Source organism: Nannospalax galili, unplaced genomic scaffold, assembly GCF_000622305.1.
Source record: "Nannospalax galili isolate Female #2095 unplaced genomic scaffold, S.galili_v1.0 scaffold175, whole genome shotgun sequence".
NCBI classification, from domain to species: Eukaryota; Metazoa; Chordata; class Mammalia; order Rodentia; family Spalacidae; genus Nannospalax; species Nannospalax galili.
Genome location: NW_008336314.1, coordinates 2,270,292 through 2,284,051, shown reverse-complemented (window position 1 = coordinate 2,284,051; position 13,760 = coordinate 2,270,292). Strand labels below are relative to the sequence as shown.

The 13,760-nt window shown below is 43.2% G+C and overlaps 1 protein-coding gene across 2 annotated transcripts in view; it reads right to left on the bottom strand.

Annotated features, from left to right (window-relative positions):
• Positions 1-13,760, bottom strand: part of Gldc (glycine decarboxylase) — a 119,568-nt gene that overhangs the window by 26,786 nt on the left and 79,022 nt on the right. For both annotated transcript variants that reach the window (XM_008831097.3, XM_029562519.1), the window contains one exon: positions 4,090-4,165. In XM_008831097.3, the coding sequence (XP_008829319.1) occupies positions 4,090-4,165 (76 nt within the window). The remainder of the gene's footprint in view (positions 1-4,089; positions 4,166-13,760) is intronic.

Here is a 13,760-nt window from a genome sequence, read left to right as displayed (position 1 = left end):
TGTTACAGCAGCTGCGGGAAACCAATCCACAGCCTAGAATAGAGGACAGTGGGGAGGGCAGCGCTGGAGACATTTGTTTCCTGTGTATACTTAATGAATTTAGGTTATCTTCACAATGTTAGTTTCCCCTTACATATAATCATGATGTTATGGACAGGGAAGTATCAGTACCCAAATCTGGTTTTGGTTTCTCCAGAGTGAACCCAGATATAGCACATTTATATCCACTTAGGTGGATGATGCTGTGTTCCTAACTTCCAGGGAGCCTGGTAAAGAAGCAGCAGACGTCATCCTCAAAGAACTGCTGAATGTGTGAAGATAAGACGTGCTCTGTGCAGGAGTGGTGTGTGTTTTGCTAGGAATGAAAATCGAAGAATTATCCAGCATGGTAGCACATGCCTGTAACCCCACCACTCAGGAGGCAGAGGCAGGCAGACCTCTTTGAGTTTGAGGCCAGCCAGGTCTACATAGCAAGTTCTAGGCCAACCAGTGCTACTACTTTGACCCAGGCAGTTGAGAAGAGAAAAATAGTCTCCAAAAAATGCATAGATATGTATATGTGAGGAGGTCAACGTTTTCCGTTTCTGTAGAAAACTCAGTCTCTGGTCAACAAACTTGAGATTTGACTAGCAAAATGAGATATTCATTCTAAAGCGCTTAGTGACTGGCACACGGTAACTGCTATGTTAACTTTTGTTAGATGAATTTGCATTTTCCCAAATTAGACTGGTAAATCATGAACTGGGCATGCTATTTCAGGAGGCTCTGAAACTTGACCTAAGAGCAAATGTGAAAATAACTTCAAAAAGGCAGCAATGAAGACAGAGAGCCATCAGAAACCGGGGCAGCTCTGTAGCATATGACTTCCAACTTCTTCTCCCAAAAAGGGAGGGGGGTGGGGATTTTCCTGAGCTCCATTAGCGCCTATTGTGTGGGAACAGCTGCCTCAGACATCACTGATGTGGAAGAATTTTCCGTGACTGAATAATGTCATTTTCTTCTTCTCTGAAAAACTGGCTTTAATTAAAACTATTGGTCTAGAAGGATGCCAACATTCCCAGGCTCATGAGTTCTGTATTTCTACAAACTCAGTGACTGGGAGGCCTCCCTTGCCTTTCCCTTCCTTCTCCTAAGTGCCCAGGAGTGCAGAAACTTGCCCCTCTCCCCATTTCAAAACTGAATGGCCTCTCAAAACACTTCTATGATAACAATATGGACAATGGTGGCAGGAAAGACATCACACCCAAAGCATGAGAAGGACTAGGATGCTCAGAGAGGAAGCAGTAGCCACAAAGAGCCAGTCACAGAAGACAGCTGTCCCACCCGATTCGGATCTCTCACGCTCCTGACTTTCCTGGCTTGGTCCCTGTTCTAGATCACAGCAGCCACTCCCTGGAGTCAGACTGAGGAGATGGGTAAATATTGAGGGCTGGGAAGGACCAAAGAGTGGCAAGAACCTGAATTCTGGTTGGCTCTTTATCATCACTTAGCCTAGGACTTTCCACAAACAGTGCTGATGTAGGGTGTGATGGCCTCTCTGTCAGGCAATGATGATGCAAAATGCATGGTTACGCAGGAAGACCTGCCCATTTTCAGGGTTCCCAGCCACTCCATGGCTAAAGAAGCAATTGTTCCAAAGACCATGGTATTGGGAACCAGGAAAGAAAACCAGGGGTCATCTGGTGTCCCAACACTGGACATCTGAGCTTCAGAGTTCCTGTGCTGGTTAGTTTTTGTCAAACTGACACCTGAGAAGAGACCTCAATTGAGGAATTTTTTTCCTCCATCAGACTGACTTCTGAGCTTGTCTCTTTGGCATTTTCTTATTGTTAACCGATGTAGGAGGACTCAGATCATCACTCCCTGTGGGCAGTGCCACCTCTGGGCAGGTGGGTCTGGGATGTACAAAAGTAGCTGAGCAAGGCAGGGGAAGCAAGCCACAGTCGGCAGCCAGAAGGCAGCAGTCCTCCACGGTCTCTGCTTCAGTACCTGCCTCCAGGTTCTAGCCTTGACCTCCTAGAGAGATGGGTTGTGGCATAGGAGTTGTAAGATGAAATAAAAACTCTTTCCTCCCCAGTTATTTTTGGTCAGTGTTTTATCACAGCAGTAGAAAGCTAACTAGGACAGTTTCCTTCTGATCCCATGAGTCTCTGAGGTCTCAGCAGTTCTCTCCTAAGTCTAAATTAACCCTTCCTGAGAAAGTTAAAAAAAAAAATGAAAATCTCAAGAAAACTGGAACAAACTAAACGCCTGGATTTATTTGAATGTCTGTCTACTCTATCGCTAGGTCTCTCTCTGGCTGCCACACACTCCTTACATGTGCTCAGGGTTCAATGACCAAATTCATGAATGCCTTGTTTTTCAAAGACTTAAAAATCTATTCTAGGAGGCGGGTGGTGGTGGTGCACACCTTTAATCCCAGCACTTGGGAGGCAGAGGCAGGTGGACCTTTGTGAATTCGAGGCCAGCCTGGTCTACATAGTGAGTTCCAGGACAGCTGGAGCTACAAGGAGACCCTGTCCCCAAAATACAAAAACAACAAAAAACAAACAAACAAAAAATCTATTCTAGGGGCTGGAGAGATGGCTCTGCGGTTAAGAGGACTGACTGCTCTTGCAGAGGATCCGGATTTGATTCCCAGCACCCACATGGCAGCTACTAACCGTCCTTAACTCCAGTTCCAGGGGATCCGACACCCTCTTCTGACCTCCATGGCATTGCACAACATGGGTGCACTCACATTCATGCAAGCAATACACTCATACACATAAAATTAAAAAAAAAACCATCTAATGACAGCAGTGGCAGAACATATTTGTAATCCCAACAGTTAGGACAATGAGGCAAAATAACTGCAAGTTCAAGAGTGGCCTGAGTTATGTACCGAGACCCTATTTCAACAAACAAAAAAAGCAAACAAGCTGGGCAAGGTGGCTCAACACTGTAATCTTAGCCATTTGGGAGGAGGAGGCAGGTGATTCAGGAGTTTAAGGCGTCCTCATTTGCATTCAGCACATGAGGCCATAAGACTATATCAGACTCCATTTATGAGGCTGAAGAGATGGTTCAGTGGTTAAAAGCACTGGCTGTTCTTGCAAAAGACCTGTGTTTGAATCCCAGCACCCACACGGCAGCTAACAACTGTTCATAACTCCAGTTCCAGGTAATCAGACACCCTCTTCTGTTCTATGCAGGCCCTGCACAACATGGGTGCACATACATGTCGGCAATGTACTCAAACACATAAAACAATTATAAAAAATAAACAAAATACAAAAAAAGATCTTCCAGCCTTAATAAATTTAGGAAGGACCTCAGATTGGGCCACCACTCACCCATACTACCTACTTAGGTGGCAAGAACCTACTGGAACTCTCCTGCAACAACCAGGGCCTTTGCTCTGCTCCTAACTTCTACCCTGTACTCCCTCTAAAAATTCCACCCCCATAGCTCAGAAGAAACTCTAGCATAGTGTTGGCCTCCAAAATGAACAGACAACTAGAGACCTGGTTAAAGATCATAAGACACCTTTCTAGAACGCTAGTGATGCCCAGTAGCATGTGCTGGTCCCCAGGAAATCCTCCACAAGGTAGGGTAGGTCCTGAAGCCCTGACTCCCACACCCATGGTAAACTGCGGTAGAATTACAAATCTGCTCCACATCACAGTTGTTTAGAGTTGAGAATCATCTCACAGGGAGTTTATTTATTCAGTAAATCTCTTCTGGGCATACATATGACCCAGACTGTGCTTAGCCATCTCTGCTTTTCCTTCAGGCCCAGAGCCAAGGATGAGCCAAGGAGGAAGGGCACAATGGCAAGACTCCTGCCCCTGCCTCCTGCTGCTCCCTAGAGAGCCAGCTGGCTGACTCCACATGCCGGGTTTGCACAAAAGCCTTTTATCTCTGAATGTTTTCCCTCAAAATGATTATGTGGGATGTCTGGGAGGCAAGGCTCGTGATGGTCACTTCACAGGAAAGTTTCTCGATTATTATGTTGTCCTGTCTGCTTCCAAGAAGAGTGGAAAAAGGCGGATCCCACCAACAAAAGGGACCTTGAGAGCTGAGCTTGCACCACCTGCCCGTGCTCACCGTTCTGTGCCTCTCTCCTTTCTGGTCTAAGTATGCTCTGATAGTGGCCAGTCCAGCATATTCCCCCTGGGCTCCGCTGCAGAGACAAGAAGAGAAGGGTCAGAGCTGCAGTCTCTGGGCTTTCCTCTGCTTATTCAGTATTTACCAGGCTCTGAGCACATACTCTCTGATGTGTGGAACACAGCCACTTTCCCAGTCACCATCTCAGCTCATCTAGGATCTCCACACAAACCAAAGCAACAGCCTGGCACAAGAACCTGTCCATTCATAGCCAAAGACAGACCCTCCATCTCATGACCATTACCAAGCAAATTTGATTTAACTACGGAAAACTGAGATGATAACAAAATAGGGAGAAAATATAGGTAAATATTGCCCAGGTTTAATAAGGATTAGTTCATGGTCAATCTCATTTCTAAACACACCCTTCACTAAACTCTTTTATGCTGAACCAGGTTTTGAAACAAACTTCAGACTCATGTTTTATCAGCTCAAACCACTATGTATCTTTTTTATTTTATTTATTGTCTTTATTTTTGATTTATTATTCCTATTTCTATTTTATTTTAGCATATTTACTTTATGTGTATGGGTGTATTGCCTGCATGTATGTAAGTGCACCTGTGTTGTGCAGTGCCCATGGAGATCAGAAAAGGGTGTCAGATCCCCTGGAACTGGAGTCACTGACAGTTGTTATGTATGTGGGTGCTGGGAATTGAACCTGTGTCCTCTGCAAGAGCAATCAGTGCTCTTAACTGCTGAGCTATCTCTCCAGCCCCAGTAATACATATCTTGCAAAGGAAGGAAAATTGAAAATGATAACTGCAACACAAATATCACACCTAAAATAATAAAATTTTATTTTCCTAAGATTGTTAAATTTTGAGTGAGAGACCAGGTTATAACTACAGGAACTGTCTATTCTTATTGTAGTACATCCCAATAGCCCTTCCAGGCACCACTTGAGAGTGTTCTCAGTGACTAACACTCCTGTGAGTAATGCTGAGTCAACTGCAGATGGTCAATGTCCTCAGTACCCCTTGCAATGAGGAAAGGGAAGGGAGGGATAGGTCTTCTGGTCTCATTCACAGGGCTATATATCCCACATTCTACATTCCCTTGAGATGCATACCTCATTAAGAAACTTGAGTCACAGTGTTTCCTGCCCAAAGGGCAGTGACAGATGGAGAACAGTGGAATAGATGGAACAGTGTTGGCCTGTGTCAAGGAGCTACATGCTTCCTTTGCAAGCAGAGATACTCTGTGAGCATGTTGGCTTCCTGAGGACTTAAAGTCACAAGGGCAAACTCTTGGGCTGAGATATAGATCAGGGTAGAACACTTGCTCAACATGCACAAGGGCCTACGTTCAATTACGAGAGAGAGAGAGAGAGAGAGAGAGAGAGAGAGAGAATGAGAACTGATTTTTCCCTCTCAGACTCTGACTAGACTGAAAAGTTTAACTAAATACAACAAAACAATCAAACTTATAAATACATGTCTAACCAGAGCCAAGGTACCTAGCAGCTTCTCCCACAGAGTCAGCCTTACCTCTCTCTGCTTCTTTCCACAGAGAAAGGCAAAAGCTGCTCTTCTGTTTTTGCAGATTTCTGAAACCCAAGTGCTAACACATTTAATGCCTTTTATTTCAAGAACAAGAATATGAATGTCACACTTCACAAATCACCGCCATCACTCCTTGCATGGTCCCTCTGCACTGCTGTGTCATCTGTTAAGTGGGGATAAAAACTGTGTCTATCTCTACAGCAGATGTGATGAGTTGTGAGAAAATCCATGCAATGTGCTTATCACCCCAATCCTGCCCATTCTTCAGCTAGTTCCAACTCTGCAGAGCTTTCCCAAAGCTAGTTAAACTCTTTGCCAGGGCCCACCCCTCGGCAACCATGTCTGTAGTCCTCTATACTCATGTCTTTGACCATTCTCTAGCTTCCCAGGACTTCTTCAAAATGTACCAACACAATTCTCATGTGCTATGACAGCATCTTGAGATCCTACCAATTATAGCCTCTCAAGAGATGCTTTCCCTAGAAGCAAAGATTTTGTCTGCTTTGTTCACAATTTTATTCTCTATGACAAGAATGCTGATATAAAGTATGTTTAACAAACATGGAGGAATGAATGGTCGTCTTTCTCCTGCAAACTCTCATTGTAGAGGCTTGACTGATGGCTGAGTGGTTAACAATCCTTGCTGCCCATCAGTTCCCAACACTCATAGTGGTGGCTTACAACTGCCTGTGACTCCAACTCCAGGGGATGTGATACCTTGTTCTGAGCTCAGTGGGCATCCATACACATGTGGTGTACACACATACACACAAATAAATAAATAAATAAATAAATCTTTAAACATAACTGCACACTGTATACCTGCCTTAGCTCAACTAAAGTAAAACTTTGAAAGTAAGGTCTGAACTTTAAATTCTGTGCACTCTACCACACAGAATCTATAGACATGTCCTCTTCATGAAGTGTCTCTATAATAAATGTTCAGAATTGTTCAAAATTCAATTTCATCTTTTAGCCCAGGCAATTCACATTTAAGTCATTCTTTCCCCTGTAGTAAAGGACTTTAAAAAAATGTGTTTTATATTTACTCCTAGCTTTTTCTCATAACTTTTATTCACCTTTTTTTGTGCAGAGCCAATCAAGGTACAGATGAGGAATTTAAGAAGATATTGTGAGTTGTCAAGATGCTCAGTGTGGATAGGCACTTGCTGCCATGCTTGATGACGTGAAATCAATCCCTAGGATCCACATGGTGGAAGGAGAGAAATTTACTCCTCTGGGTTGTTCTCTGACCACACTCATGTCATGGTACATGAACACGCATGCACACACACACTCTGCGTGTGTGTGCACGCAGAGTAAATAAATAATTTTTTTACAGAGGAGATTGTTTGGACCTAAAAGCCAGTCATCCAACAAGAAAGCACTATGCTACAGGCTAGAAATGCTACATAGTTTTTGCCTTAGATACTCAAAATCAACTGAGTTTTAAAAATGCAAATATGTTTGAATGCCACATGAAGCTTACTACTGGAGAATTATTAAATAAAAGAAATTACTAGTGCCACCTGTTGGCGAAAAAATGTTATGAAAAAGAAACCAGGTGAAAGACCATCAGAAAACTACTACATTTGGAGAGGAGGCTAGGACAGTGGCTTTGACTTGTATTTGAAATGAAGGGGAGATGGCTTGGAGTACAGGGCCTGCTGCAGGGAGGCAATGCCAAAGAATAATGAGCCTCAGACCTGCTTGCACTGCACTGTCTTGGAAAGTAAGTCTCTTCAGTGCTCCACATTCACGCAGGCTGGGGAAGGAATGTGTATTCCACTGCTTATTGCAGAATGAGGAAAAAGGAGCAGACAGCTCCTAAAACTGAAACTTATTCCACAAAGAATCCACAAGACAGTCAATGCACGAGATGAAACAAGAGCAGACAGGGTGGAAATAAGCTGGAGTTGATACTCTATTTTCTACAGACAGCTAAAGCCTAGGCCTTCCCTGTCTTGGGGCATTACTGCAGGTGTATGGGTCAAGGCAGCTAATAAATATGAACTAAAAAAATATAAATTGAAAAATATAAGTTCGGGAGGCTGGAGAGATGGCTCAGCAGTTAAGAGCACTGGCTGCTCTTGCAGAGGGCCTGGATTTGATTCCCAGCACCGACATTGCACTTAACAACTGTCCATAAATCCAGTTCGGGGGGATCCAACACCCTCTCCTGACATCTGTGGGTACTGCACAACACAGGTGTAGTTACATACATGCAGGCAATACACTCATATATACAAAATAAAAATAACAAAAAAATAAATTGTAAGAGCACAGAAGAGACAGGATGATAGCTCAGAAGAGCTAAAATTTCTTTTCCTAAGACTGGAACAAGAGTTTAAGGACATAATAAAGCTCAATAACTCTTTTACCCACTCCCCTTTGTCCAGAATCACAGACAATAAAGCTTAAGATTTAGAAATGGCTGCCCATATTCAATTTAGTTTTATCTAAAAGGTTTAAATCTTCCTTTCTTCAGAATAAATTTTAATGCACACAAAAGTCATCTCAAAGACACACAGAACCTTCTGCTATATTTTAGAAATATGAATGCACATGAAACACCTAACCATCATGAAGAAAGAACATGGCCTACTCTTACAGATGAAGAAGAAATACTCATTTGAATTAAGATTGTAAAGTTAGGGGCTGGAGAGGTGGCTCAGCGGTTAAGAGCACTGACTGCTCTTGCAGAGGACCCGAGTTTGATTCCCAGCACCCACATGGAGGCTATGAGCTATCCTTAACTCCAGTTCCAGGGGAATCTGAAGACCTCTTCTGACCTCCGCGGCATTGCACAACATGGGTGCACTCACGTACATGCAGGCAATACACTCATACACATAAAATAAAAATAAAATATTTTTAAATAAAGATTGTAAAGTTAATTGCATCTCATAAAGGAGGCAGTGGTGGTTTGAATGAGGTTCCCCCATAGGCTCCAAGTATTGAGACACTTGGTCTCCAGTTTGTGGCACTGTTTGGGAGAGTCAAGTAATCTTTAGGATGTGTGGCCATGCTGGAGGAAGCAAGTCACTGGAGGCAGGGTTTGAGAGTTCTCAAGCCTTGATGATTTCTTCTGTCTCTCTGCCTCCTGTGCCTGCTTCAAGATGTGACTGCTTGGCTTTCTGCTCCTGCCACCTTTGCTGCAATTAAAGACACTTATCCCTAGAACCCTAGGCTCAAATAAACTCTTTCTCTTATAAATTGTCTTGGTTGCACCCTGGCTCTTCTCCTACATTGGGCACTTGGACCATTTCTTCTCTTGGCACCCCAGACCTCTCTGGACTACCCTCTTAGACTACCCTCTTGGCCCAGATTCCCCACTGCTTCCTGATCCTTTGCACCCAGACCAACACAATTTCTCAGTCTAGTCCCCTGGAACCCTCAAAGCCTGTTCCCTCACCCACCTGGCCTTTGCATACCTGAGACCAGACTCCTTCCCTGACTGCCTGAGAGTCCTGAATCCTACCTCTACCTATCAATCCTCCCAAATTGTACTGTGCCTGCTGACTAGAGGGAACCAGACCTTAGGAGAAAGCCTGACAGCATCTGATCCTCATTTGACTGGAGACTGTGGGAACTCCAGAGCAGCAGGACGAAAGCCATCTGACCACTGCAATGTAAAATCAAAAGAGAGAACCTAAAGCCTAGACCAACCAGCCTTTCATGCTCAACAAGTAAACCACAAAGGCACATAAAGTTTACAAAGAGAAGCAGATGTAAAATCAAAAAAGGCTTAAGTCTCACACAAGAACAAGAAACTACAAAAGATATCCACATGTCAAAGGCACAGTGAAAAAATAACAAAATGAAAAACCCAAATAATATATCCCCACTAAGTACCAACAGTCCAGTAGAGGAGTACAGTGAGAAACCCAGAGAGATAACACAGGACATAGAATTCAAAAGAACAATAATATTATAAAAACAATAAAAAGACTTCAGTGAATTTAAAGAACAAAGAAATCAAAGAACAGAAAGATGATAGGGATAAACTTCTGAATGAATTCAGAAAAGAGCTAGAAATATTGAAGACTACTTAGGCTGAAATGAAGAAGGAAGTGAAACACTCAGTAAGCCAATTAGAAATGACAGGAGAAAGCCTCACCAATAGGATGAATGAAATGGAAAACACAGTATCAAGACTGGAAGATAAAGTGGTCAAATTAGACCACACAAGCCAAGATTCTGAAAAATTTCAGAAAACAAGAATGGAATATGCAGGAATTGTGTGACACCATAAAGCAACCAAACTTATGCATCATAGGCATAGAGGAAGGAGAAGACTCTCAAGACAATAGTATGAACCAGATATTCAACAGGATTGTAGAAGAGTTCCCAAAATTAAAGAAAGACATGCCAATATAAATACAAGAAGCACACAGAACACCAAATAGACAGGACCAGAAAAGAAACTCTCCACGGCACATCATAGTAAAAACACTAAACGTACAAAACAAAGAGACAATACTGAAAGCTGCAAAAGAAAACAAGTCACACATAAAGGAAAACCCATCAGAATTACAGCTGACATTTCAGTGCAAACTATGAAAGCCAGAAGAGCCTGGACCAAAGCACATCCAATTCTAAATGACCACAGATGCCAACCCAGATTACTTTACCCAGCCAAAATGTCTATTATAGTTGAAGGGGAAAGAAAAATCTTCCATGACATAAATAGGCTGAAAGAATTCAAGTCCACAAAACCAGCCCTTCAAAGAGTTCTTGAAGCAATACAAAGAGCTGAAGAAAGGAACAACTGTACCCAAGGGGTTACAGAAAGAAACTTAATGAAGGTACAACTACGGAAATGCAGAGCTACACCAAGAATGTGAACAGAAATAAAAACGACAGGAATCAACACACGTCTTTCATTAATAACTTTAATGTCAATGGACTGAACTCCCCAGTCAAAAGACATAGACTACTTGAATGGATTAAGAAACAAAACCCATCTTTTTCTTGTCTGCAAGAAACTCATCTCACTTTAAAGGCTAGGCACTACCTTAAGGTGAAAGGATGGAAAAAATATTCCAAGCAAATAGTACTAAGAACAAAGCAGGACTTATACTGAGTTCAATACTATATAACTGTATTAATTCAACTGTGAACCTAGAAACTTACAGCCACTTGTGAAAGAGATGTACTCTTGCTCTGGAGTGTGTTACTGAATATATATTAATGCTGTAATGAAATGCTTCTGCTAATAATATAGTTATTAAAAATAAAAAAAATAAAGCAGGAGTTAACTCTAATATCTGACAAAATAGACCTCAAATGAAAATTAATCAGAAGAGATAAAGAGGACCACTTCATTCTGATTAAAGGAACAATAGACCAAGAAGATATTACAATCATGATCATATATTCACCAAGCTCTGGTGCACCCAACTTCATAAAAACAGTACTACAAGACTTTAAGACCCAGATTAATCCCGACTCATTAATAGTAGGAGATTGCAGTACTGACTGTCTCCATTAGATAGGTCAACAGGACAAAGAAATAAGACAGGCATCTGAAATAAACAATACCAATTCATCAAATGGACCTAACAAACATCTACTGAATATTCCACCCAAGCATCAAAGAATATACTTTCTATTCAGCACCCCATGGAACTTTCTCCAAAATTAGCCACATACTGGGGCACAAAACAAGCCTCAACAAATACAAAAAGACTAAAATAATTCCATGCATTCTATCAGACAACAATGCAATAAAGCTTAAAATCAACACCAGAAAAAAGGCCTTTCACAAAATTCAACAAGCATTTATGTTCAAAGTCCTAGAGGGAATTGGACAGGAGGGAACGTATCTCAACATATTTAAAGCCATATACAACAAACCCACAGCCAACACCCTTCTAAATGGAGAAAAACTGGAAGCATTCTCATTGAAATCAGGAACCAGAAAAGGCTGTCCACTATCCCCACTTCTCTTTACAATAGTGCTTGAAACTCTTGCAAGAACAATAAGATAAGAGAAGGAAATTAAAGGAGTAATAAGTGGAAAAGAAGAGATCAAATTATCCCTTTTTGCAGATGATATGATATCTAAGAGGCGTCAAAAATTCCACCCGAAAACTCCTAGAAATGAAACACTTTCAGTAAAGTGACAGATTACAAATTTAATCTACAAAAGTCTGTAGCCTTTCTATATATGATAGCAAGCCATCAGAGAAGAGTACATGGAAACACTCCTTCTCACAACAGCCTCAAAAAAAGATAAAATATCTCGGAACAAACCTGACCAAAGACATTAAAGACCTCTACAAAAAAATTTTTAAATCTTTAAAGAAAGAGGTTGAGGAAGACACCAGAAGATGGAAGGACCACCCATGCTCATGGATTGGAAGAATTAATATTGTGAAAATGACCATCCTACCGAAAGCCATTTATCAATTCAATGCAACACCAATCAAAATCCCAATGAGCTCTCCTGGCTGCTCTCCTGCCCTCAGGCCTCTCTTGGGGTAAGTCTATCGGGCAGCCCTCCATGCCTTGACTCCCCCAGCCTCGTTCAACCTTCCATCTCCCCTGCTGTTCTCTACTCCTAGCTTGGGCCCTGTGCCATTCTTAGTCTTGGGGCCCCAGACACCTGGGGAGCCAGTGCTGCTTCCTGATCCTTTTCACCCTGACCGGCTTGGTGCCTTTCTTGGGCCCCAGGAGCACTGCCTCTGGACCCGGACCCGCCCTCACCTCTCTCTTCTGCTTCCCTGGACCTGCACCACCGGCTAACTCTCCTGGCCTGCTCTCCTATCCTCAGGCCTCTTGGGGTGGGTCTATCTCGGAGCCCTACGCACCTTGACTCCCCCCGCCTCATTCGCCCTTCCATCTCCCCCGCTGTTCTCTGCTCCTGGTTTCGGCCCTGTGCCATTCCTGGTCTTGGGTCCCCAGACACCTGGGGAACCGGTGCTGCTTCCTGATCCTTTTTGCCCAGCCCAGCTTGGTGCCTTCCTTGGGCTCCAGGAGCACTGCTTTGGAACCTGGCCCCACCCTCACCTCTCCCTGCTTCCCTGGACCTGCACCACCGGCTAACTCTCCTGGTCTGCTCTCCTGCCTTCAGGCCTCTCTTGGGGTAAGTCAATCACGCAGCCCTCCCCGCCTTGACTCCCCAAGCCGCGTTCACCCTTCCATCTCCCCTGCTGTTCTCTACTCCTAGTTCGGGCCATGCGCCATTCCTAGTCTTGGGTCCCCAGACACCTGGGGAACCAATACTGCTTCCTGATCTTTTTCACCCAGAACAACTTAGTGCCTTCCTTGGGCCCCAGGAGCACTGCTTCTGGATCTGGCACCGCCCTCACCTCCCTCTACTTCCCTGGTCCTGCAACACCCGCCAGCCTCTTTCTGGGGCTGACAGCCTCTTTCTGGGGCTCCGAGGCTTACCTCTCCTCTCCCTGATCTTTTGCATCCAGTACAACCCAGCTACTCAATCCACTCCCTGGGAAATCTTGGGGCTTATTCCCACCCCATCTGCCTTTGCATCCCTGCGTGGCACCGCCACTGCCAGGATCTCAGGACAGTGGAACACCCAAGTTCCTGAGGCCAAAATCATTCTTAGAAGATTCCAGACCTAAGGAGAAAGTCTGAAAACTTCTGACCCACATCGGAATTAGGCCACCGCGGAACTTCTGAAGACAAAATCAATCCGTCCACAACAATATAAAATCAAAAGAGAGAACCAGAAGCTTAGATGAACCAGCTCTTCAGACCCAAAAAGTAAACCACAAAGACACATAAAGTTCAAAAAAAGAAGCAGAACAAAACTTGAAGGCCCGAGTATCACACAAGAGTCAGAAACTACAAAAGGAATTCACATGTCAAAATCACAGAGAAAAAATAATAACATGAAAAACCAAAATAACATATCCCCACCAAATACCAGTAATCCTCTAGAGGAGTACAATGAGAATCCCCTAGAGACAATGCAGGACATGGAACTCAAAAGAACAATGATGAATATGATAAAAGAATTCACTGAATTTAAAGAACACACAAACAAGGTAATCATAGAGCTGAAGGAAGATAGGGATAAACTTCTGAATGAATTCAGAAAAGAGCTAGAAATATTGAAGAATACTCAGGCTGAAATAA